Source organism: Columba livia, chromosome 1, assembly GCF_036013475.1.
Source record: "Columba livia isolate bColLiv1 breed racing homer chromosome 1, bColLiv1.pat.W.v2, whole genome shotgun sequence".
NCBI lineage: Eukaryota > Metazoa > Chordata > Aves > Columbiformes > Columbidae > Columba > Columba livia.
In genome coordinates this window covers 112,242,232-112,269,811 of record NC_088602.1, presented here as the reverse complement: position 1 = coordinate 112,269,811, position 27,580 = coordinate 112,242,232, and the positions used below count along the sequence as shown (strand labels likewise).

The 27,580-nt window shown below is 40.5% G+C and overlaps 1 protein-coding gene across 9 annotated transcripts in view; it reads right to left on the bottom strand.

The window, feature by feature from the left end:
- ARHGAP6 (Rho GTPase activating protein 6) overlaps window positions 1-27,580 on the bottom strand; it is a 335,136-nt gene that overhangs the window by 70,808 nt on the left and 236,748 nt on the right. Inside the window, exon 1 of one of the 9 annotated variants that reach the window (XM_065073400.1) lies at window positions 24,233-24,251. The exons of 6 other annotated variants lie outside the window; for them this stretch is intronic. In XM_065073400.1, coding sequence (XP_064929472.1) covers window positions 24,233-24,238 — 6 coding nt within the window. In that variant the 5' untranslated portion in view covers window positions 24,239-24,251. Of the gene's footprint in view, window positions 1-22,219; window positions 23,977-24,051; window positions 24,190-24,232; window positions 24,252-27,580 lie in introns of those variants that run through there. 2 more of the 9 variants (XM_065073408.1, XM_065073390.1) reach the window with 2 other exon arrangements.

The following is a 27,580-nucleotide window of genomic DNA, read 5'->3' as shown; positions in this document are numbered from 1 at the left end:
AGGTTCATTAAAAATGTGGCATTGCAAAGCAAGAAATGTAAAATGGATCCACATAAATAAAACTACTGCGCTGCAACATCAATTTTCAGGAGAAAGATACATTTTGTACCCCTCCAACCTGAGGCACCCCAAGTGCAAACTGTGTGCCTGTCAGTCTGCAACTTCTTTGTTTTTAAGCAGCACATTTACTTTGGACAGAGAAAGGGAAAAATAGCCCATAAAGTTCCCACTGTTATGAAAAATAGAAACAATTGCTAGAGTTACAAGCTCCTTGTAGACCAAGCTGGAAGATGAACAGCTCTGAAGTCTACTTTCTTCTACGCAGCTAACCCAAATTTAAAAACACAGCAAGAACAGAGTCATGGCCATAAAACCTGATGCTTACAGAAACTGTTATTTGCCAAACTGAACCTGTGCAGCTGCAGCTGTCATGCCATCAGCCTTCAAGAACCCTTTATCCTCATCATATTTTGCTCACAACTGCCTGGGTTTTAGGCCCATCATGCACAGATCTTACAGAAAAGGATAAACGTGTTACTGCCGACTTCAAAGCACGCAACCTGATGAAGCCACTCAGATACAAATCGGCCTAAATTATACAGTGTGGTTTCAAAATGTTAATGCCACTTCTCACTCCACAGTTTTCATTCGGTCCAACTATGAAAACAGGCAATATCATGAAAGTGGTCCGAAAACAAACAGTATATGAAGGTCCTCAGTTTATTGACGTTTTTCCAGAACCAGGTAAGTGGGCAGTAACATCATTTTTTGCCTGCACTGAGTCAAAGCTATACTGTTTTCTTCAAATGTAGCTAAAGCGCAAAAAAATTAAACCAGATGTCACCATAAATACCACATTCAGCACACACTCTCCAGCACGCTCTACCACACTACATACAAGATTATTGTTTCCTTACCCATTAACTATGTTCCCTGGCCTCTTCAGTGTCCTTTAGTACTATATTTGATCAAACCAGATTTGAATTAAGAACTTAAATATAACTACACCATTTTGTAAAATAAGAATAAGGTAAGAATAAGGTCATTGTCCTAAAGCTGTGTACTGAGCATCTGAGAGAGCCCAGCTGGAGAAGCTGTGACTTCCAGGACACCTTTTGATGACAGATGTAACGAATCTTAGAGGGGAAAAAATGATCATTTCTTCACTTTGAAGTAAACTGAGAGCCCAGTGCAGGGAAAAGCCCAGTCACACAAATAAGTTGTGACCAGGTTCCCCACTTCTCACTCCAGAGATATCCTGAAGTAGTGCAAGGAGTGATGAGGAAGGGGTAGGTCTTCCCTCAAAAAAAAATCCTTCTCCCCCATGGCAATAGAAGCTCAAAATTGACTGTAACTGCTCAAACTCTCCCTATTAGGAGTAGCCAAAAGAGTGTTGGATGCAGCTGCCATGGCTTCTTGGAGAACAGCAAGGAGCACTTGGCGGTTTCTGCCTGACCTGCTCACACAGTTAGTTTGCAGCCTTTTAAAACACCTTTGAAAACTTTCTGCTTGAACAGGCAGGCCAGCTATATTTATAACTCAGTTCTGACAACAGCAACAGAGAGCCTGAACATTTTACACAGATTGCTGGAGAACGAAAAAAATCCTTGGTGAAGGCACTGCTTCATAAATAATGTCTGTCACGTTCACAGTCCCCATACACAATGCTGTCATCTACAGTGTGTGGGCAGGGAGTGTAAGAAATCTGTGAAAAACAAACAGTGAATCATCAATGATTTTGATCACAGCTCTGCCCTACGTGGCATTTCACCAAGTAATCATTCAGAGCAACAACTTGGTTTCTTGGCTGGCACAACTTAGTGCTTCATCAGATTGCTCACAGAAGAAAAGAAACCATGGGCTAGAGTTCATGGTGACCGCAAGGAAGATTATGTAAGTATTTTTTTCATATATTCACCCAGATGCTTTGAGCACCTCTAAATCAAGGTAGGCTGGAGAGCCTCCCACCTGCTGGAGTATGAGAACCTGTGCTCGCAGCTCAAAAGCACATACAGGCCTTCCCAGCTCAACACCTTGGCCACCAATGCTTGCCTGGTAGCAGCAGACGTGGACATCGGACAACCCTAATTTCAAAGCCTTACCCAAAGCCCAGGGAAATCAGTGCACAGGCTTTTTCAGTGCCTCTTAGAGGAGACATCAAAACCTCAAATCATGCAGCTCCTCATCTCTATTTCCAGTCTCCTTCTGCACCATCACCCAGGGCTGAGCAGTGCCAAGGACAGCCAGCACATTGGACACTAAGCATCATACCATACAAGATTTCCAAGAAAAAAACCTCTCTTAGTTGCAAAGAGAGCTGAATAACCTCCTCAGTAAAGTACTGTCAGTGATTGTGCTTATAACTCAACACAAACCCAGGGCACTGAAGTCAGATTTCTCTCTCCCTGTGAAAACGCTGTTGCCAGGAGTCAGTGTCCTGCTAGTCATCTCATAAATATGCTGTACATTTGTAGTTCTTCCAGTCTTTCTTGAAAAATAAGTTTCTTCAGCCCTTATGCCATTATTATTTGAGTTCCCTCTAACGGGGGATGTTTTTTCTTCCCCATTTCAAACTACTTTTTTCAGAAATGCACAGCTTTATATTTAAAATAAATGCTAATCAGGATGGAAAGTCATAAATACCAAATGTTCACAGTTTACAGAGAGATCATGTAAAATATACCCTATCAGCAAAAAATGCGAGAATATTATCAACTCCTGTTGTCTATTTTGGATTCATTTCTTCCCATGGCACTCAAAAATACTAATTTTCATATTTCAAAATGAGACTGGTGCAAACTCTCACTGATAAACTGCTTATGTGATTCTGATATTGTAACCTCATCATTTAGAGATAAGCAGTATAGGACTTTTGTTTATTGATTATGCAAAATTCCAAAGACCTGACTGTCATTCCAGAGAGCACAGGATTAGGAGAACCAAATTAGCAGGCAGCTGAGAATTCCTCTAGCTGATATCTTGTTATACCAATGACCAATGCTGGTCACAAAAGCCTCATGGGACTGTCAAAAATAGCTTCAGAAGTAGAATTGACCTAAAATCTCATTTTTTTCAGTGGAAAAAATTAGAGTTTTCTCTTAAAAAGTACTAATGAAAAAGATGTTTTCTGGGGGGGGGGTGGGGGGGGAAGAGATGACTTGGTCAAAAAGTTCAAAAAAGTTTGCAGCTAAGAAAGAACATATTTTCAGTCCAAAATGCTCTGGTGTGCCTTATGGGAGCTGCAATTCAAGTGCACTGAGTGCTTGGCTACCTATTCTCTCTTGAGCAATGGTTCCTGTGACAGACTTCTTCCTTCACCTCCCAGGATGGCACTGCACCGTGAAAAGTCTATTACATCTCATTAAAGAGAACCTGGGGTATAAAAAAAAACAACTCTGCAGAATAGCTTCCAGGAGACATTGCAGGGCTATTTTGAATAAAAACACATTCCATTTTTGTATTTCCATGAAAAGTAATTGAAAAATGCTGACTACTTTAGCATTTCCTGGATTCCTTTTGAACTATACTGGGGAGCCCCAGAGATAAACTAGGCATCAGAGTCATGTAAGGCTATACAAATTAAGATTGGGTGACACAGTTAACTCAAAAATAAAAATAGAGAAGTGCAACAACCTTGATCAGATTTATACTTGATGTGATCTTATGACCTGTGAAAGCACAGAAGCAGTAGCAAGTAGCATATGCAAAAAAATTACTTTAATTATATTTGAGCTTTCTGTTCCAGTAACCACAAAACACCTCATCTGCTCCAGAGACAGTCTGCTCTATCTCACAGACTCTAAAAAGCAGAAAGCAAATAAAACACAATTAAATATATTTAACTTGAGTTATTTATCTCATGATTTCAACTGTTACCTATTAGGAGAGACTGATGACGCCTAAAGAGATTACATAAGTACTCTCACAAGTTATATTGGGCTCTAATAAAACCCCATACAGTTAGACAGATTAAGAGAGAATGTGCAGCATCGTCCCTGTTTCTAGAAAAGGAAAACCTCAAAAGGAGTTGCAGAGACTTGAGCAAGCTGATGGAGAGTTGAAAGAAGTGCTCCCAGTCCTGGAGGAACCAAAGCTGAGTTTGCTCAGACACGATAGTACTGCTGTAATCTCTGAATAACAGCAGAAGAGTATGCTGTACCTTTTCTCTGAGACTTTTGAAAGCAGTCAAACATATATTCTGAGTTATTGCAATATCTTGAAAACCCTGCTTTAAAGATTTGGTTATAATGAATGCTATATGATGTTTTTTCTCTTTACTGAAGTTCCAAAACCCAGGTGTGCGGAGCAGCACCATGTACAGCCCATACCGTATCAATGGTTCAATCACCAGGGCTAACTCCCATCTTTGGCCGCATTTAGATTTCCTGTTGGCAGGAAGCAGCATGTACACAGAACTACAGATTTATGCCATGTTTTAGAATATAATTTAGAAGAGAATTTGGTGAGAAGAGGGTTCAGCAAGGACTTAGTCCAGTTCCCGAAGGGAGAAGCAGGGCCAGGGAGAAGCTCTCAGCAGCTCCTGACGTGTATGTGTAAAGCTCCACGGCGTGTTTCTGAAAAATTAAAGCTCAAAGAGTGCAGGCCCTGCTCTCAAAGTATTTGAAAAGACACATCCCCGTCCACAGTCTCCAAACGAAAGACATAAACATAAACAAACTCAGAGGCAGACTGAAAACCTATTTTTAGATGAATGAAGAACATGAAATCTTCCCAATGTCCTCCTCTTACCCTCCTATTTCTTCTCTTTCCCTCCCTTCTCCCCCATATGCTTTTGTTGGTAACTGCCAATCACTCTCTGCTCCTATTTAAAATTTTTAATGGCAATCTAGCAGACATGCCCAATGCAATTATTTTAATCTGTCTGTGCTAAGTAGCCACAGCAGCTGTTCACTGCCTCTTATCAACATTATTAATACTGTAATTAAAATATACATTAGTCATAGGAGAGATCCACATAAACCTCTTCAAATTCTACTTTTGCATTATTGATTGGGGAAAGTGCTTATTAAAAAAAGAGAGAACCAAGAGTAAGGGTCTTAAGAGCCAGTATGAAGCTCCTGCTAAAAAAAAAGGCATGCAGACACGGGAAGTTACAGAGCTTTCACTGTAATATCCTTGTAAAATCAACAATTGCTTGCCAGGTTCAGTTTGCTGCTGAGTCTCACACTATTGCTGTATGCAGAGTGCTCCATCCCACAGACATGTAGCAGCACAGCGTATTGCTTTTGAATTTCTATCAAACTCTACTAACATCAAAATATGACAGCATTTCAGCTTACTGTCAAAGATTTCTGGTAACACAGAGGTCTAGAGAGCAAATTCATTTTGAGGTTTATGGGATCTAAAGAGTTCTTATCCGCATTATGCCCTTTAATGACCTAAAGGAGATTATTTGATACAGCTCCTTAATAATCTCAAAGTTTATTCAAGGGAAACTCATACTTTAAGCCCGTATTTTGAAATAAGAGGGATTATACACTTAAGTATCACTGCAGTGTGCTTCAAATGGGCTGCAATGAATTTTAGTTGACTGCCTTAGACGTACTCTGTTCTTCAGATCCCCAGGGATCTCCTACAGGGTCTACCATGTCTCTTTTGGAAGTTATAAACATATTAATGTGTACACATATGTTCTCATGTAAGCGTCCAGCTCTTTAGAAAAGTCACCCCAGCAAAGCAGCAGGACTTTATAAGCTCTGCTGCAGTATAACAATTTCTGTTAGCTGAAGTTGTGGCTATTGGTTCAGAACCAGAGGAGGACAGAAAAAAAACTGATATAAATAAAGCTCTTTAAGAGCCTTTACTCAGGTCTTAAGAATTCAACAGCTGCATCCCATTCAAAAAAAAGGAACAGAATAAATATTCTCAGCTACAAGAATTACTTTCCAGGGGCCAAGCTGAAAACTGGATACATTTCTAAAAGAAGACAGCAATTTTAAAGGCATTTGTAACATTCTCACATTTCACGGTATTTTTACAAGTTAACTTTGTGATAATTTGGTAGTTGCTTTAAAGCTTTATCTCCAGGAAGTATGTAAAAGTATACATGCATCTCAGTGTATGTATTTATGTAAGGAATACATAAGGAATATGTAAAGCTTCAGCCAAGCCATTACAGAGAGAAACCTGCAGGTGTGCTCTCTGCACTTCTGGAAACTGAGACCCTGAGAACCAGAACTCAGATGCACTCTTTAATTCCTTCTGATGATTTTAAAGCCATTTTCATTACTCTGCTTTTCTTAGGCCTGAGGGGTTCTTCCTTTGAAGCATGCAGCTGAATTCCTGGTGTTAGGAAAACCACAGGCAGCTCCCTGAGCTGCTCCTTCCCCAGGGGTAGCGGGGCTGTGGCAGAACAGAGCTGGCACATTTCTGCTGCTGGCAGATATCTAGGGCTGCACCATCACGGTTGCTCTCAACCCTGCCTGAACTTCTGTATTTCAGTCCCTAGATATCCATACAATACAAGCTGAAATTTGCCTTAGTAGTATTTTCTAATACAGCTCTGGGTTATACAGAAGCAACCAGCACCTTACAGGACTGACACGATGAAATACATGACCTTGGCTGAATAAATTATATACACTGGATACGAGAGTTATTTTGGTAAAGATGGATAAAAATACTCAATAATGTTTGCAGATGGAAACTAAGGGAATAGTAAAGAATGAAGCATCTGTTAAATGTATGATTTTATGTTTATTATTGCATAGAAGGCTACTTCCCTTACACTTCTCCATTCAAACCCTCCCTGAATAAACATTGAACATGTGTTTCCTCTGTGACTTCTCACACAGCACAGAATTAATGAAAGAGTATGTTAGTGGTGTCATTACTTTTATTATTATTACCTATGCATCATTAATTACAGAATGAATTAGTTTATCCTTGAGGAATCCCTTAGAGTTTGTGAAGTTTTACCCTTTCCATTTGACAAGAGTAAAGCCAACAATGGCATAAGTGAAGAGTAACTACAGATGTTTCAAATGCTGGCAGATCAGCTATGAACTAAGACCAGATCTACAGTGGGATTGCTTTCAAAATAGAGACATCTGTACCTAACTAGATACTTTAAATACTACTTTCAACCAGTGGTGAACAACAGGAACTTTTGGCAAAGCAACATATTTCATTTGGTTTACACAGATAAGAATGAAACTCCAGAAATGCCTTTTTCCCCACTTCTTCCATGCAAGGAGGGAGTATATGATGGCCAGCTCAGACATGTATGCCTATACTGTGGTCAAATTGTAGACATGTAGTAATACGACCTGAATTCCTCTCTTAAGTACCATTTTCCCTCACTGCTGAGCACCACTAAGTTTCCTCTGAGCTCCAGCCTTTGCTACCAAGGCAGCAGAAACATGATGAACATGCTTAACAGCAGCCTTCTCCTCAGCTGCTTGATAAATCACAGGGTTTTGTGGCAAACTTGCCAACAAGTTTCCCAAGTCTGAGCATTCATTCAGCTGTAGCCTTTCACATGGCCCCCTAAATCAAGTGGCTCCAGCCAAGCAACTAACCTTCTCTGCACCAGCCTCCCCTTACAGAGCTCAGCCCCTGTCCCAAATGAAGCTGAGGCCCTTGCAACATTCAGAAAGCTGCTAAAAATCACTGTTTATTTCATTAATGTCATGCTTAGCAGTGAAAATGTCAGCTGCGGAGGAACCTGCCTTCGCTTAGTTCATTGCCTGCTGTAATTCCCTGAAGTCCAATTGCCATTTATAGTGATGGGGCTGGGTGGAGCATCCCTGGGAAGAAGGAGATCGCAGGCTGCATTCTTCAGCTGCTACGAGAGTATTTTCCCCAAGGAACTGGGCACATACTGTGCTATTACGAAACAAACAACAGTCGGTCGCAATTTTTAATTACACTACTACTAGTTTTCAACTAATTTGGTGCCAATCTCTACAAGAACAGTTTCCAGCACTACAAAAATTTAGCCTGAAAATCATCCCAATGAGTTCTCTTAGTAAGGACGTGAACTCCCACAAAAATGAATGGCAGATTTGCAGTAGCACAAAAAGAGCCAGAGCTCTTTCAAGTCCATTAGGGACCTGGTTATTGCCAGTCTGTCCTCTACAGAAGGTATTCAGGCTACAGCAGACTACACAGACACACATGCAATAGAGATATGCAGAGAGCATCCATGGATTGCAACGATATAGTTAACACTGTCCTCCTCCCCCTTTTTTTCCAAAAAGCTAAAACTGCCTTCTATCTGAAAGCAAACCAGAAGACAATAGTACAAATACAATCCACAGTTCGCACTTCCAAGAGTACTCTGTTTAAAAGCAAATAATCTCCTAAATGACTCTTTCCAAAATAGGCTCATTTTTTTTTTTTTTCTGCTGGTTAATAATTACAGAAGAATTTTCTCAAGTTTATTGATGGTGGGAAAGAGAAGTACAATTAGAGCATTATTTTCTTGTGGAGAACTGAAATAACACTTTTTCCAGATTTCCACAGAGATGTTCAGTGGAAAAATGCCCAGTATCCTAAAACACTTCTCTCTGGAAATTAGTTTCACTCTTTCCTCCCCATATAGTCTTTTATGGATGTAAAGAAAAGCACACAATAAAACAATATGCAGCCTTTAAAAGCACCTTGAAACATTAATTTCTAATATCCAAAATATCTATCTGTGAGGAAAAAGTTTATGGGGCAGTATTCCAAATCAATAAATATTTTCTTACAAGCTAGAAAGTATTTTTTTTTTAAATGTTGTTTCCTAGCATTGCTGATGATGAGAATCAACAAATTCTACTTCAATTAGTTGTTTTATACAAATAGTTACATAACAAAGAGAGGAGCCAATTCCTGTACCCAAGCCTTAAGCTCTAAGGTAAAAGACTACATGTCAACTATTGGGGCGTGACCGAATGTCTCAAGTTCTCCTTTATTTTCAATTCTTCTGGTAGCTACAGAAGTAATTCTAAGAGTCATCCATCATGTCTCCTGTTAAAGATGTCTTTACAAAATGTGCCTACTTGTTTTTTCACTGTACCATGGGTGAGAGGGATAAGAAGCATTTCAGACTGCAAGATAAACGCTTTTTAAAACTTTAGATTACCCAGATAAAAACTTCCTCAGACACTTAGGAGAGAGAGAAAGGGCAGGAGGGAGCAGAAAGAAGGGGAAAGGAGAGGGAAGAGGCACTGACCCAGCTCATTTATCTCACTGGAGAAGAGAGCCGGGATATGTTCCAGAGTATCTAATAGTTTCAACCGTATGACCTCACACAACGGATTTTAAGTTTGCTTTTTGCAATAGGAACTAAATGTGATAAACGCTACTGAACTTGGCAATGAGTTAACCACCCATCCCACCACATTGTCACTGTCCCCCTAGAAGGCTAAAGAGACAGAAGACAAACAGCTCCTCTCCAGAGGGAGAGCTGACAGCCATGAGTCTGCAGCCACAGCCTTCAGCTTAGCCCAGTGTCCTCCCCCACCAAGGTGCTCATCTTCCATCCTTGGGACTCAGGAGTGAGCTGAGGGGAAAGTCACGAAGGCACACAGCCAACCTCAGCTGACACCAGTTTTTAGGTTTCTAACCACGTTCTCCTATTTCTCTTCAATATTTTTCCGTAGTCCTACTGCTTTAGGGTCACTAATTCCCCTTCTGCCCTTCAGGACTCCCACAGAAAGAAAACAACTGCTGTACAAAGGCAAAGGAGAAACTAAACACCTATTAACATCACAAAAAAATACAAAAATTAATCAGAGAGATGAGGAGGGAAAAGGACTGTAATTTATCTTCTGCTTAACACCTCTTACGTATTACACCAAATACAGTATTTTAAAAGCAGTATGATTTTAAAGATGATTGCCCCTCCTGAACTGTATGTTCCCTTTCAATCCATGAATCATCTAAGCTGTGGTGAATTACTTAAGGCTATCCCAGAAAATGACTGTCCAAGCTGTACCCTACTGGCCAGGCTGTGCCCCAAGGGATGACTCTGTCACTTCTGTCATCAAATAGCACAACTCCTCAGACGACAACTGTTCTGCTGTGTAATGTAACCCTGGGCTGGTCATACAGACCTGTTCTAGACAACACCACCAATTGCCTTTGCACCCCCATCCTCAGAAAAAAGAAAAATTATTTGCCCTTACTAACACAAGATGCACAAAAAGCTTTTGATAGTCCACTGATCTCTGTACCTGGAGCTGCTTAGGTTTACACTATGCTGGCATAAATTCAGCACAATTATACTTGAAATAAATACAGGAAAATTTTTATAACAAAATGCTTGAAAGGTCAGCTTGTAGTACACCGCTGTTCAAGAAAACACATTATTAATCAGGATGTTACCACATGCTTTCATTTGAGCATCTTGTTTCATAATTTAGGACACAGATTTTGAATGTAAAAAAAATTACACTGAGTGTTTGTTTCCTACTGACCTTACCACCAGATTTGCTCTTTCCAGCTTGAATTAATAAGGCTATTAAATCACTTAGCATGTGTTCTTATGTAAAGACAGCCAGAATCTGCTCCTTCAATCTCAGTGACACTACAGACCTTCTCACAGGCTTTTCTTTGTATAGTAGGTACCTCCCTGTATAAATACATACCTTCTGTATAGAAGGTAGACTCCAGAGAGCAGACATTTACCTGGCCAATAGCATTGTGTTACTATCTCAAGCCAAAGATGGAGAATTTATTGGTTCTGCTGACAATCACCATAGATTTTCAAACTCCACAAGCCAAGAAATATTCATCTAAGCCATCTTGTGGGTTTTGTGCTGTGCTGGATCTAGACCTGTTTTCTAAATCTTGGACTCTTGCCTCCCCAGTAAAACAACCCAGGGGAAACCAGCGCAGCACACAAATACAGCTGGGGCTCTGCAGAAGCTGTAAGGATTTTTTGCCAGTAGGGAAATCAACATAAAATTTGGAAGTAGATATGTGTGTGTTAGCATGCATATTAATGTTTGCAATGCAACAGTGGTTTAAGAGAAAAATACCATACATTTAAAACAGTTCATTATCAAAACAGTATTAACAGAACGAGAATACTCAGTTGCTGCAGGTTCAGAATCGGGAAAAAAAGGCTATTACAAGGAAGAAGATCTCACAACTTTCTCCTGTCTCTGCCAGTTCCCACCCAGGCTGCTACTATATGCCCCTATGTGGCCTTGGGCAGCCTGCAAAATTGCCCCTGTACCCTGCTAATGCATTAGCAAACAAAAGAAACACCTACTGAAATTCCTCACGAGTTGTTACCTGTTTTATTTGCTACATTATTAATAAGTTTCCACAGAAAGGTGACAACCAGCCCGAGCATAAAGACAGCCATGTAGTCTATAGTTATGTGGTCTTTTACAAGGTGGATGGTTTTCCAGTGGGTTAACACTGAACCTCACCTTGCTAGTACTACTTTGATAGCAAATATCCTCCACTATTCTTTTTTGCATAGCACTGCTCCCTGGACATTTTAGGAAGGCATGTAAAGTGCTGGTGGAGGCAGACCCCACTGTTCCCAAAGGAAGTGTCAATCCTGACTGAAGACCAAGCACGGCTTCACGTACCTCAATTTACAAATATTTTTCTTATATTTTATGTAAGGCTGTCCCTACACTTACCAGGAAACACCACAGCACCTGCCCTGCTCCAGATAGAGCTGATGCTGGGTCTTACCAAGGCTCCCATCTGACCAACCCACCTGGGTTTCCTTGCAGGGAGGGGGCTGGTGTGGAGCCAGGACACATGCATGGTGTGGGAACTGAGACACGACCTTGGTCTGGTGGTACAACAGCAAGCAGACTCGCAAAGGGAGAAGATGTACATTTTTAGAGCCAAGGAGCACGTATGTAATCAAGCTTATGCAGCTCAACAAGTGAAGACACATCAACAACTGTGCAATTACTAGCTGTGTTAGCACTGCAACTTACACTTAGCTAAAGACACCATGTGCTAGCTTATGAACATGATAACATTTTAAATTAATATATTTACACAGCATTCTGCCACACAGGGTTAGCTACCTTAGCTCAGCCATCTGATAAACTTCAGCAGCCCTGTGATGATCCTGATATTGTGGCTTATCATTGTTGGAAAGGACAGTTGACCAAGACTGTAAGTACTGTCGCTCAGGGCTCAGACTGAGAGCTGAGGAGTTGTGCGATTTCAGTTCAGGATGGAGAAAACCACAAGCCCAGAACCAGAGCCTGAAGTCTATATTCACAAACTACACGTGTCTGGGCTCATGCCCCAGCAGCAACCCAGCTGGCAGGGAACGGCCTTAATCCACACTATTCAACGGCCTCCCTCTCCAAAGTGGCCGAGTCTAAATGGTCTGTCATGAATAATCCCAGCCTGTGCTAACTCTGTACTCAGGATCTGCTTTGGAGAGTTGGTCTGGACCTAAGCTACGTCAGAGACATCAGTGATAGCCTGACGGCACAGGTGATGGAGCCCCAGCAGATGCTCTCTGACATGGTTCAACCTGTGCAGACATGGCCAAAGACAGCAGAGCAGGAGGCAGAAAGGCAGATACACCAGCAGTTATGGCATTTGTGTATCTCAAAGAAAGTTACTCACACTCTGCAATATACTGTGAGAGAAGACACGAAGCTGCACCTTTGTTTTCCTTTTGTTTCCGTAGCTATGCTGGACCTGTGCTGCCTACTGGCTGATCTCAGGAATACAAATTAAAGAGACTCTTGCCCATCTTTGATCAGGTCAATTCTTCAAACTTGCACAAAAAAGGTAGTATTAGATTTTGTATTTTATTTTTCCTGCCCAAGCTATGTGAAATATTTCTCTAAGAGTGAACTTGTGTGTACGCCACGTAGTAGTGAAGTTTTAAAAAAAGACAAAAAATAACTGACATTTATCATTAATATCAGTGTTATACCATTAATTAACATTTACCTATGTTAAGCAAGGCTTTCCAAGGTACCCTCAGACTTACTGACTGGATCAATACTACTCTTAAAACTGACAACAAGCTTCACCTGAGCTTCATGTAGTAGTTTAAGATCAAATGACAGAAGACTCAATATATCCCAAGTCAGACAAGTCTTTTTCTACAGAGCTACAAATTTATGCATTTGTTATCATTTGATGCTGTTTTATTATAAAGCAAACAGTGGGCTTGCCTCTCTGAAATTACCTAGAAAGTTCTATACTCCAGGTTAAGAGAGACAGTTGAAGCTACAAGTATTTACAGACACTGGTAAGTACTTTCACTTACTCGCCAACCCGCACTGCAGTCAGTGGGACTTTATGTCCAAGCAGTGACGCACAAGATGACATATGCTGTTTGATGACAGCCAAATCAGTAAATCTCTCAAAACATAAAGGATATCTCTTCTCTGGCCACCCTGTTGTGTACGACTTGCAACAAATTCGACTGTTGGCAATCCTTAGCTCTGCAAGAGCATGGTAGCAGTGCTCTCCTTGTTGCACATTTTAAACCAGATTTTTCAGCTCAGCATATATTTTTTTTTTCTGCTTCTATGCCTGAAAAAAAAAAATCTTCTGATATCAGAACAAAAAAAAAAAAAAAAAAAAAAAAAAAAAAAAGAAATACAGAACAAGACTTGATCTGATGCAACGGGGTCCCTGATGGCTACAGTTTCCCACTTCCTAAGGGTTGATACCACTGTCTCTGAGCCCCTGTATCCTATTCTCCTGGGATGAGAGAACACTTCTGACATTTCCCTCAACTTTAGAAAGGGAAAGGAAATAAGCAGGCCTGTGATCTACCTGATTTATTTTCCTACTTTGAGAAGCATAAGAAGGAGCTATTGCTGCCTATTTACTCTTTTTCCTTTAGCCCAGAGAAAATGACCTTTCCAGGGAAGAGCTGTTCCCCCCACTACTTGGCAGGATAGAGAAGGTGATTCCATTACTCCTTGAGAACCAACAGCAGAAGGGATATTCTCACTTAACTCCACAGGGAGAAAGGGATCAACAAGTGTTTAAAACACTAACAGGCTCTGTATAAGCACAGCCAAGTGGGAAGTTTGGGATGCATAAGGATTTTCTTTACAGTTTAGTTGTGCCAATGTAAAAAAAGTAGTTATGATTTTTTGGTCAGTTAATGTAGATGAGCATTTTTCACTCCATGCTTTTAACTCAACTACTGCCCAACCAAACCACTGTTCATCCCTTTCTTCTCCTACTTAACACAGAACATTAAGACCAACTTCTAATTAAAGAATACTCACAGAAAATTGAAATTATAGGCCACAGAAAATGTTTGGGTTCATTTAAAGTACTATTGCATTTTATTATTTACAAAAAACATTTGTAATTTACTATGTCTTACTCAACATTTCTGCAGTGGTATTCCTTACAGAGACTTTAATAAGGTTAGTGGTAATAACACTGAAAACATCACTTAAAAATTAGTGCGTTACTTTAACTTCTATTACTGTGAAAACCTTGGATTCTTTCGTCCTGAAACTTCACACCAGGACAGCAGAAACACCACATCTAGCTGGCAAAATGCATACCTAAAAACTTCAGAAGCAAAGAGCTTTATACATCAAAACTGAAATTCTACTAATACAATTTTGTTTTCTGAAATTACTTCTGAATATTACCAAACCACAGAGTTATGCTTGTTTTCATGACCTGACATAGTACTACTAGCACAGGACATGGCCTAAATTGGCTTATTGCAAGAAAAGCAAAATACCTTACTTTTCTTCAACTCCCCACTGTGATGATACAAATGATGGAAGACCTCAGGGCCTTATTTTTAAAAGCATGAAGACATTAAGTGCCGGGAAACAAAAACGCTTTCAGAACATGATCCAAAGGCAGGAATTCACTCATCCACTCTGCTCCTCCTCTTCACTGGGGTGAGCAAGGATGCCTCCTGTACGGAGATCTGAGGTTGCTCACTGGGTAAGGCATGGGTGATAGTCCTGTGATTAAAACTGTGTGCAAATAGATAATAATCCTCCTCCTCCAATACTGAATTTTGAGTCTGCGAAATCTTTTCACTGGAAACCTATTATTTCTCAATGTGATGAGAACAGGATCTGTTCCTGCATCTGTTCCTGCAGTGGAAATAGCAACCCCTCCCAGTTTCTTAGCTCTGCTCAGAGCAGCACTTTGAAAGCACGACCTCCTTAACTCTGACATGTACTTTTGCAGAGAGGTCACCTCAGATAATACTTTTAGCAAGACAAATGCGCCACACCTTTATAATAACAAATTATATGTGAATTGTAAATTTGGCACAAAATTCTGTATTCTGTGAACAAAATTACATTAAGATAGATAAAACAGCCAGGAAAAGCAGAAAAGAAAATTATAACTCTGGCAAGGGAGTGCTCTTCAAGTCAGTTCTTAAATAAATATTTTATCTTTTTTTTTTTCTTGAAATTCTCCCATGAGGTTTCTCAAAAAAAAAAACCAAAACAAAACACAAAACAAACAAAAAAACCCACCAAAAAACAACAACCAAACAAAAAACAAACAAAACCACAACACACCACACAAAAACACAACCATGAGAGCAAAAACTCAACTCGGCAAGAAGGAATCATGCACAGTTCTCAAATATTTTTACAGATTCTCCAGTTGCTAAAACCTATTGTTGTTTTTTTAAGGCTATGACTGCTCCCACATTCCTCTCTCAGAATCTACTAAAGCTGTGCTGTTGGCAAGTATTGCTACATTACTTCTAAATGACATTTAGTCCTTTTGCTCTTGGTACTCATGAACTGGATTTCAAAATTAAAGGGAACTGCCCTCAGAGATTGCAGAAACAATGGAGACCAAAACCAAAAAAGTTCAAACATTTGCATTCTGTCTCAAGATAAATTCCAAAATCCAAAGGAATCTTATCACCAATTTGCTGTTCTCAACAAATATTTAATAATGAATGTTCCAGCTTTCCAGACTGCAGAATATTTGTTCTTGATATCCACAGATTGTTTATTTTAATTCAGATTCAGATGCTAATATATGAGCATTGTTTTTTTCTGATATAGTGACAGCCAAATCAGTATTTTTTTCCTCTTGGAGCACATACGATAATTTGAGAAAGATGGAGTACTGAATCTTCACCACCTGCCCCCTAGTTGCAATGTGTGCTACACCAGTAAGTATTACAGTCATCTTGTGACTAAAACAGCAATTCAGTCCTCAGCTTTGTTAAGCCTGACACTGAATACTCTTCTTACTTCAAGATGCAAAATCAACCATATATATACAGAGCTATAAAGTGAAAATTCCAGAGGAGAGAATGAAGATTTAGCTGGTCTGTACACTAGGCACTCTGGCTGGGGTTCATTTTAGCAGATCTTTTGGGAATGCCTCACCTGATCCACAAGACAGTGACACTGGCTGGGGAAGGAGCCTTAGTACCAAAAACTGTCCTCCAGCAGGGAGGGACCCCTACAACACAAGGACCCCCCCTCTAAACTCCACACTAGAGTCCCCTTCCACAGGGTTCACCAGGGGAGCATCCACAGCACAGCGCCGTGCAGAGACATCCAGCACGTGTCAGGTGTGTTTAGCAAAGAGTCGCCCATCTTAGTCTCAGAGTTAACACACGGCATTTGACAGCTCTGTGCCATTACTGCTTTCTGAAGACTATCCTGCTTTCATGAAGAGCACAGGGAAAAGATTAGTACTGTAGATGAAAATTCACCCTCCTAAGGCCTGGAATACTGTTTAGTGTGCCATGGTGTGATACACTGGATCTGGCAGCCACCCCAGGCCAAAGTGCAGGATTTCTTTTCAAAATCCTCCAGTCTTATTAATTTTTCCATAGGAATGAAGTAGAGATAGCAACACTGTTTTGACTGCTAATGCTTCATGTAAAAATAAGCTCCTAATGACTTCAGACTGAAGGCAAATCTGGCAGTCAGCAAAACATTTAAGTACATGCTTAGTTTAAGAAGTTTTGCTATCTATTGTGTGCAACTATTCTCTTGAATCATAGATGTAGGCTGGGTTTTGTACAGATGATCTTGAGCTATTTAGCAACTCATCCCACCCATCTCTGCTTCCTAGAAGAGAATGCTTTGACCTAAAGAGGTGCTCGTTCTTTCTGTCGACTACAGTGAGGTACGAGACAATTGCCTTATATGTTTAACGGGTACATGAAAAAGCTCATGCTCAAAAAATCCTACCCATAATGGCTTACCAGCAATTCAGTGAGACAAATCTGTCACCACTATATTCGTTACATGAACTCCAAGACTATGAGCAAAACCCAGGCCAAGTACTAATGTTATTGTGAGTAATTTTGCTTTGTAACACCAAGGTAAACAAAATAAATCTTACAGTTTCCTTTTCCAGCTACGCCCCATCCAATACATCCTGGTTTTATCAGCTTCAGCTAGGAGGTAAAATATTTTCAACTTTTTGACATACTCACTTTAACATGCCTGGTTGTAGGAAGAAACTCATTCACTATTGAGTTACATCAGTGTCAAGCAGCTCCCAATGACGTAAAACCAGAGCCCTGCAAAGTGGACCTGACCCACTGGGTCTTCAGACAGAGAAGACTCATTTCAAAGCAAGTTCAGAAGATAAAACCACATTGTCTGTATGGAATACCTTCAAGTGCCTGTTCTGGTTTATAAGTGCAGAAAGTTCTTCTGAACATGGAAGTTAATGCTGTATATTAAATTCTGGGTTTGCTGTACTCTAAAACAGAGGAATCCGCCTAAAAATGGGAGATGTTTACACATTGGTATTCAGGCAACTCCACAATCATAAAAGCCCATGATATAATTTAAATTAAGGGGGGAGGAAGGGGATTGAAAAAACAAACAAACAGAAAAACTTGTCTAGTTTTAGGGAGTACTTTTGCCTGTACCTAATCAGAAAGTTCAGAAATGTTGAATATTTGGAAAAGGTTATCTGCGTAAGAGAAGACTTGATCATTATATTAGGAAAAGAGAATCACAGATTTTTGGAAACTATGATATCTGGGTTTTTTTCCTGCTTTACTGTTTCAGCTAGTACAAAAATATTTCTCATTCCTCTAAGACCAGATGGCTTTAGGTTTTAACCTTGTGGACTGCAGCAGCAAAGCTGGAACAGAACTGGAAACACGGAGATTTTCATACTCATTAAATAGTAATGGTTTTAAAATGTAGTTTCAGCTCAAATCAGGTCCAGAGCAAAACTTTCAAAATGCATTACAGCAGGAGCTTCTGGGCTAGGAAGAAAGACGGAAAAAAAACATTTACCAGAATGCCTCCATCTGCCTTAGTTTTACTTAGCAAATTCAGGACTTCACAAAACTTGTGATTTTGGGACAGCATCTCCATGTAGGCAATTTTAGACCAGAATCTTCAGGGCTTTCAGACTTTCAGTTAGCCTGAAAGACAACCTAGTGGACTCTGTGGTTTTAAGATCGGCACATTTGAGTCACCATAAATTACATAAACTGTACTGCTGCATGCTGCTCAGCACATAAAAGATATTGAAAACCACCTCAAGAAAATGATGAGTGACTCAAAGTGTAAAAGCACAAAAAGTCTATCAACACAAAGCTTGGCTTTGTCATCTGTTCCTAGGAAAGGTAATACGCTAAGCTGACATGCCTATGGATTATTGTTGTCTCCTTCTTTTCCTTGGAGGAAGGAATGCCTTGTTAGGAAGCTACTAACACCTTTGGAATAGCACCAGAGCCAGATGAGACTCCAGGTATCCCATTTCAGTTTTCCTTTGCTTTTCTCTGTATACGCAATCCTCAAAATCTCCATCACTGACAGAGTGGCATAGATACCAACTGTCTGTGAATATGTATACAGAGGCATGTTACACCGCACTAACGCTTACTTTTGTTACACCACCACCCAAATGCCAAGCATTTAAAAGTGCTGCATCAAGGTACCTGGAAAGCAAAACACTCAAGTACCCTCATGGGGACATAAGTTAGGAGGAAGCAACAGAAACTCTTCCTTGCATGGTCCATAGCTGGAATTCAAACGCAAGGGAGGACAACTTATGAGGCAATACTCTGTCTGGACACATAGGGCATTGTACTGTGGTGTACAGACAACTTTCCCTTAAATATCCCACATGAATAAGTATTTTGCACATTTCTTCTGTTAGGCTTCTATTATCTTCCCACTTGGGGAAGGGGTATATAATAAAAGAATGCACTCCATATTTTGGAGAATATCATCGTGTTCTTTTGCAGTTTGAAAAGATGCAGACCATCAAATCACAGGAAGAACAAACTTTGGTCCCAGAACTTTTATTATACGGTCTAGATAGCATAACAGGGGCATCCCTGAGAACCTCTATGTGCCACTACAGTACACATGTTGAAAACAAAGCAGATGGCTTTCTCGATCTGTGCATTCATCCCATGGCTTCAACAGGAGCTGGCCATATCATCACCCAACATTACCAGCCATCCAAGTGGAAATGATGAAAAACCTTTTTCTTTTTTTCTCCTCATCCCTTTGCTATTACAGACAGTTTGTGTTAGTTAAAACAATATATATCTCTCTGTGCAGCCACACTGTTGTCAGGTTGGAATTCATTTATGTCAGTTTAGCTTCTGTCAGAGCAGAGCAAAAGATCAAACTTTAAACAAATTTGTAATTAAACCAGGCAGATGACTGCCAGATCAGATCTATCATATCAATACAGTTTGTCCTGTCAAAGCTTCATGAAGTTACATTGAATTTCAGAGGAAGAAACTTATATTAAAAAAGTGTACAATGTTGTACTATACACATACACACAAAATATACACATACTAACATCACCACCTTTGAAACAGAGTTAATAACATGCCCTTTTATCTTCAAAAAGTAACTGAACATGCAACATAGTACGTGCTCACAGAATCACAATGCGATTCAGAAGGCAGGAAGATTATAGCAGCTTCTTCTAACAGTGCAACAAGCTTCCGCATTTTTTAGCTCATTGCTTTTCTCCGCATTTTATACTTAAATCTCACTAAAGCTGTTTTACTTGAGAAAAAGCCGCAAATCTCATTCTTTCTGTATCTTAGAACTCTTATCAGCACTGGAAAAGAGACAAAACACAAACCCCATAACCACCACATGAGAGGTCTTTGTAAGGCTGGTTTTAATTTCATTCTTTTCCTTCTCTTTTGGGATTAAAGAGACCAGGAAATCAGGGAAAAAAAAAAAAAAAAAAAAAAAAGCTGAAGTATTTTAGGCATTTTCACTTGCTTTCAAAAATCAATCCATCTCCTGTAGTCAGCGGTGCATGCCTCCATTAACCCTCCCTCTCAGTGAGCACTCTAACTGGAAAAACAAAAGGATGTAACTAGCAGAGAATAAAAATACTTTAAAAAAAAAAAAAAAGCAAAAAAAAAAGAAAAAAAAAGCAAAAAGAAAAAAAAAAAGAAAAAAAAAGCAAAAAAAAACCACGAGCTTTTGTTGAGCTTATGATTTAAAATATGAGCTGGAGGTGTTACACTTTGTACCCAAAATAGCACAGTGATCAAGCAGAATAAACATGCTGTACCAAAAAATGGCCATATTGTGGTTTGAAAAGATATACCAAATTATAAATAATATCTCGTAACTTCACAAAAAAGTACTTAAAATAGAAACATATCTGATACGCACCATGAACTTGTATTGTGACTGAACTGGACTTCAGACAGTGTCATGAGAACATCACACTATCACAAAGTATCCTGTGCTTCTAGTAAAAACATAGAGAATTAAATCTCCATGAACTGTTTCTAGTTTTGTTTTCACAAATGATCCGAGACCACAAGGCCATACCTTACTCCTTCCCTTACTAATGAGATAAGAAAGAATAAGGGGTTTTTTTGGAGTTAACTGAGAACTTAATACAAATATTTTATTAAAATCACTGGCTTCACTCACTCTGCGTCACAAAAGTCTAAACCATTTATGCTCCCGTTAAAAGGCACGTTCACACAGGGAGGTATTAGCTATAACATCCTTAAATTAAATTTGACAGGCTTATACCATAAAAGTTACCTCTTTTAAGGGCACAGTGCCAGATCACATGCTACGCCAGCATACAGACATACCTGAGGGAAAGGTGAGAGAGAGGTATTTGCTACCAATGCAGGTAGCACTGTTACTGTGCTGCCATGCTGGGGAAGGATTTACGCCACACTTGTCAGAATTCACTTTGTCAAAAGAGTCAGGAAAGGAAAGAAAGAAGCTTCAATTCTTTTAGAAAAAAAAAAAAAAAAAATCTGCTGCCCAGACTGACCCAGGGAAGCCACCAGGATGCTGCATGTCAGCCCGCTTTGACAGTAAATGCACCACCAGAGCGCCTTCCCAGAAACGCAACTGAGCTGGTGATGGCAAAGCAGCAATTTGGCCACCAGCAGCAAGCACTGCCCTCCTAGACATCCCCAAAACAGGTCCCAGAGCCTGGACTGGGGACTGCCCAGGCACACAGTTGCCAGCTCCACTGCTGGCAGGGGCTGTGCTCCCTGGGCACCCACCCACACCTCCACTGTGCTATGGAAATGTCCCTCGGGACTGAGACTTGCAGAGACTGTACTGAGTTCCTGAAAGATCTCTCTATGCTTTCATTTTGCTTCATTCAAGAGGAACAAAAACACCCAGAAGTGAGCAGGGTTCCCCTGAACTAGCTGTCTCCATGACAAATGTGTTGCAGAGACAATGCTGTCAGTGGCATCAATATGAGAGACATATATTGCCTGCCTTTAGGTCTAGACACTGGGCCTTGGCCCTCTCCAGCATCACTGACAAAACCCTCCTCTCCAAGGCATAATTTTTTCTGTCCTCATCTCCTTTATGCCTGATGCTAGGCCTACTAGAGATTAGCTCTTTTTAGCTTAATGGTCAAGGCAGCATCTACTAAAGCCAACAAAAAGTCAGAATTCTACTGTCAAACCAACTTATCTGTTCATCAGAAATATTCTGTATTTTTAGAATGCATGGCCAAAAAACCCCCCTAGTTTTACTCTTTTTTTCTGTTTTAAAAACCAAATAAATTTAAGAATAACAATAAGCAACTAGATAGAGAACAAACAAACAAACAACAAAAAAAACAACAACAAACTTTAGTTGACTCCAAATCAACCAATCGTTTGCTTTGTAAATCAAGGCAAACCCCAACCTTTATATTATACACCAAGATTTTTCTTCTGCATATTGTGAATGTTCTTCTGCATGAAAGCATCCACCAGAAAAAAGAGTAAATAGAATTGAACATTTCAAAGTAACTGTATGGTAAGTGCTGCTGTTTAGAAAGAAAATATTTTACTCACCACACTGGACATTGTACAGAGCCCTGTTATTAGACAACTCTTAAATGTCCACTCCAGCTATAGGAAGCTACACACAGCTGATCTCAAAGTGCCACAGAGAAGAAACATGGACAACTGGAAAGGAGCTGTTGGATCTGGGGATCATGCTGGGGATCACACACATCCCTCCATCTGCAACTCCACCATGCAGGAGTGTTCCATTACTTAGCATGATACCAACAGAAGAGTTTTAACCTCTACTTGCCTCTCTTCAGTTGGTCCTGTATTTGACCCTGGACCTCAAAGAACAGCTTACAGCAATGAACGTCTGCACGCAAAACACAGGAGACACAGTTCACATGAGAAAAAATGCAGCCACAATGGGGGAAGCAAAGTCTCCTTTCCTCAAGAGATCACCCAGACTTCCCCTGTGCACTGTCCAAAGCCACTGTGAGGTAGTCAAGCTACCTCAAATTGACTTCATCTGTCTACACGGCCTTGTACAACACTATGCTGAGTTGCCCACTCAAGTCCTACAAGAAGAGCAACACTGCCAGCTTAACGCTTGGTCTCTCGTGGAGTAGAGCAGCCCAGGAGCAGCACAGTGCAGCCTTCCCTCTGTTGGGAAGGAGCATATGGGGCAGCCCCAAAGGGCAGTGACCAGGGAATGCCGACCATGGAGAACAAGTTCAGTCCCATGAAGTGCAGGAAACTGAGCAAAGCAGGGGAAAAAAAAGTAAAAGAAGGAGAAGATAAAGGAAGACAATTTAAAAAGGAAGGAAAAAGTATAAGGGAAAAAAAGTATTGAATAGACAAAACTTTGAGTACTAATTAAAAAGTTACTAGCCCTTAAGCACCAGTAGAAGCAAGAACACCAAATTCAAGTGGAAAATGTTCAGCTTAATTCATTCTTAAAGGCAATTAGCAAATTGAGATCAACCTAATTGCCTTCATTTGCTACTGAGAACCAAAGTGAGACTTTTAGAGAAATAAGAACAAGGAACAGACATAAGAAAAAGGAAGACATAAAACCAGTGAATTTGAATAAGACTAGAAAAAAGACTAAGGCAACGATCATCTGCATATAGGCCAGTGAACCTGAAGGGCAATCAAAATCTCGCATATCAACATTTTGAGGGATCACTGCATCTCCTTACCTGTTGGCTCACTAGCAGAAGATTTCCAAGGCCACAAAGGGCAATTCAGAGCCACGGCCAACTAGGAAGCATCAGGTTCATTAACTGCTTGCAAGTACAAGAAATACATCTCTCTCAATCTACATTTCTGAAAACCTGTCCCCTAAGGTGGAGATTTCCTTAAAGCAAATCAGCTATCAGTTAGATGCCTGTATGTCACCACCTTGCAATGATTTATGGCTGCTGTTCATGATTTCCGAAACATCCATTTTTATGATTACCCTGACAAAAGACATGAAGTGGAAACTTAAGAGAATGGTGAGAGGAAACCATCTTTTTCCTTCACACATAGTCTACTTCTATAGAAACGCAGCCCACTATTTTAATGCCACTTGTTCCAGAAGTACTCCCCCCATGTATTTACCATTTTTCACAGAATCACAGAATGTTAGGGATTGGAAGAGACCTTGAAAAATCATCTAGTCCAATCTCCCCGCCGGAGCAGGAACACCTAGATGAGGTTACACAGGAAGGTGTCCAGGTGGGTTTTGAATATCTCCAGAGTAGGAGGCTCCACAACCCCCCTAGGCAGACTGTTCCAGTGTTCAATTTTGAAAGCAGTATTTTCCACTTCAGAAGCCCCTGCCTCACACAGAGTGATTCCCTTACTTCCTAACACATGTAACTAAGGAAAAATAAAAGACGAGCTCAACTTACCCTCTTAGCAACGTACCCTCTTAGCTTCACGTTCCTTTCTCAGATAGAAAATTACACACTTGGATTTAAGTCCTATTCCCTCACCTCTACCTTTGCTCTACAGCCTTTCACAGAGGGAGGAAACATACAGGCATAACACATTTGCATAGAACAGAGAACTTGAGGAAGTTAAGAAAATCACCTGCATCTTGCTGAGCTCCTTCTTCTTCCTGCAGCTACTGACTTACTGCTGGAAAAAAAGGTAACCTCTATAAATACACAACATATTTGGCATAGGGCACTGCTGGAAATCAAGGCAGAGATAAGCTATGCCTGAAAAGACCTTGTTTTCTTTAGCCACAGCCAATTGGCTTCTGCAGGAGACTGTTAACTGGAATAAATCCTCTAAGAGACTGGAAGGGACAGACTGGACAAAAAAGCACAGAGGAGACAAAATGGCAAGAAAAAATTAGGGGAGCTTCCAGCAGATTGCAGGGGGTATCACACTAGCAACCTGCAAGCTGAGAGAAGATGGAGGAGTTTCCTCAGATACAGAATCAAGGCAGGCAGAGACAGTGAGAAGTACCAAATATCCCACTAGAAACAAGAGAAAAAAGTAGATGAAACTTTGGGAAAAAAAAAAAGGGACACATGTGAAGCAAAGAATAAAAGAGAGATGGAGAGCTTACAAAAAGAAGATGAAAATAAAATCAGTGTGAGACCATATGAAATTAATCAAAATTCATCTAGAAAGCAGAACAGCTATGATTTCCCCTAAGGGATTAATATCTCTGTTTCTCTTGATACAAGTTCACATGCAAGAACTATTTATTATTGTTGCCTAAAAATTCCAGCAAAGTATTCTCAAGTCTAAAGCAACCATGGGAATTTTCTCTTCCTGACAGCTAAAAATCAACCAAATTGGTACGTTTCACATATCATAACATGATGAAAAAGAACAGCATGAAGTGGCTCAGGTATTTTTTTTCCATCACTTCTACCATCAAAGCCGTGTCAAGTGACTGAAAAACATTCTCTGAAAAACAACAGAGTTTTGTTGGGCCCCACAGGGATTTCCAGCAACTCAGAGATGTTTATGGAATGCAGCTACCCTGGGAGGCTTCATCTCTTCACCGAGAAGGAGCAAAGGGATACCATCAGATACTAGCTGTCCATAGATAGTTACCTGCAATAAGATCAATCAGAAATTTATCTCCCAAGTGAAATACCATGCCATTAACTTAATGAATCTGCATGTCATCCTGTGTTAAAAGAGTCAAAAATTTCTACAGAAAACCTAGGGCTTGAAGTCCACTTATATCCCTGTAAATGAAGTCCCTGATTAATGAAGGGAGAGGAATGATTTTGAAGGCTTCTAAGGAACGAATCACTCCCCTGCAGCTGAGAAAGAGTGGGCCGGAGTTCCAGCAAACACTAAGAGCCCAACTGGAATGTTCTGCTTTGAAAGAAGCAATTAATAGACCTTGACTGCAAGGTCAGCCACCCTCCTGATTCCTCCTGTTGCATGGGGCCCCCTCCCAAACCTTCCCCAACCACTTGAGCAGCCCAGAAGTCAGCAATGGCCCACATAAATGCAACATCTCTATGAAGAGAACCATTGGTAAGGTCAGGAGCATGGAGATTTCTAGACACAGGCTCTTATTTCACATGACTCAGTCTTTTAATTTTATGTCTGTGCAATGAGTGTTATTTCAGGCCCAGTCAAGCTTTTCCTTAAGTCAATGGACATGCACATACCATGGCCAAAAAGCATGCCTACTATTATTATCAGAGTGCATTTTCTCTCACATCTACTTATGCAAAGCAACAACTCCGATCAAGTTAAGCTTGGCAGCAGGGAAAAACAATTTTAGCGGTAAAGACTAAATGGAGTGAGCAAAGAGATCAGAAACATGAAGAGCAAGGATGGAGTGGGAAACTCACACCTATGGGTGGAATTCTCTCAGCCCTGGTGAATACCAAGGGGTGCAGATCAAGCTCCCCTTAAACACATTTTTAGAGATAGATAAGGTATTTGTTCCTTTCCTAAGCAGGCCAGAATGGACTCAGCTACTTAAAGGGTGTCTTCCTTTATCGTTCCACGGATGCTCAGGCACTGATGGCACTCGAGCACTCACACAAAATAAAATGAGAGAGAAGACTTCCAGAGAAGAAATGGGGAAGGAGAAAGAGAGAATTGACATTACAACCCACAAACAGAGGGAGACAGGTAAATTAATATCTTTGTTCCTCCTCAGTGCAGGGCAAGATATGTCTAATAAGACTCCCACTCAGTTATCAAATTTTGCCTCTTCTGATCTGTAATAGATGTGTTCTGTGCTTCACCGAGCTCTCCTAATAAACACACACCTCTCTCACCAGAATACAGATAAATTACCTCAGTAATGTTTCTGGCTTGGTTCAATATACTAATCTATTATGATAACAGAAATCTACATATCACTGTCATCTTCAAAGCACTGCACAAACACTAATTAACTAATCAATGAACACCGCACCAGAGAGTGTTAACGTAGGATTAATAAGCTGATAGGTGCGTAAGCAGCTAATGTTTATGGTGAGCGTTTAATTTACGTGCCTGATTTCATCCTCCAGGAAAGGTTGCTCCCTTAAGGCAGGTCATCCTTCTGCCTGCAAGGGAAGGGTGAGAACTGGGAAGCAGCGTCTGACTCGGTGCCAGACCCCGCCTGACAGTGGAAAAAGACGCTTCAGAAAAGCCTGGAATGTTCCCAAAACCTCCCCACCTCCTGAGCCAAGCAAAGGGAGAGGGAAAACTTTACAACTTAGACGGGATAACGCTGGAGGTGGCTGACATTTCATGGAATAGCATGCTAAATTAGAAAAACAAACCTTGGTACACAAAGCAGGTTTGAGGCAACTCTGTGATGGTGGCGCTTAAGATTTATTCTGCACCAGAGCACCTCGCAAGTGCCCAGAGGAAGAGTGGAGACCAGCAGGAGCGCACCCAAGTGTTCCCCTCCCAAGCCATCCACCACTCTGCGTGTTCAGGCTCTCAGGGCTGAGGAGGTCCATTAGCACCTTAGCCAACATGCCAGATTTTTATTATTTTGCAAACCTGATAATCTGTCTGATAGATCTTGAAAGATAACACATACAGGCATTGCAACAGTATATCTCTATGAATAAACAGCTCCTGCTATTACATTCCTGTGAACACATCTACAGAATGAGATGGATAATTAACAAATGACCAAAGTCTTAAACCATGCTGAGACCACATTAACAAGCTTCTAGATTGACAACATGCATAGAAAATCAAGGTTTTCTTCATAATACCATTAACTGACAGTCTTCCAGTTCAGCAGTCTCCAACCTGCCACAGCCATTTTCTGTTTCCACCCACAACTTGCCTGCGTATTTCTGAGGTTCAGTCCGAACAAATGGGCCACTTCACTGCCAGGCAGCTCTTTTGTAACAGCAAGGCAATTGCATGGGATGATTAGCCATAAAATCTTAGTCAGTGAAAGCTCCTGCAGACTTAATTACCAAGAAAAAAAGAAAAACTCAA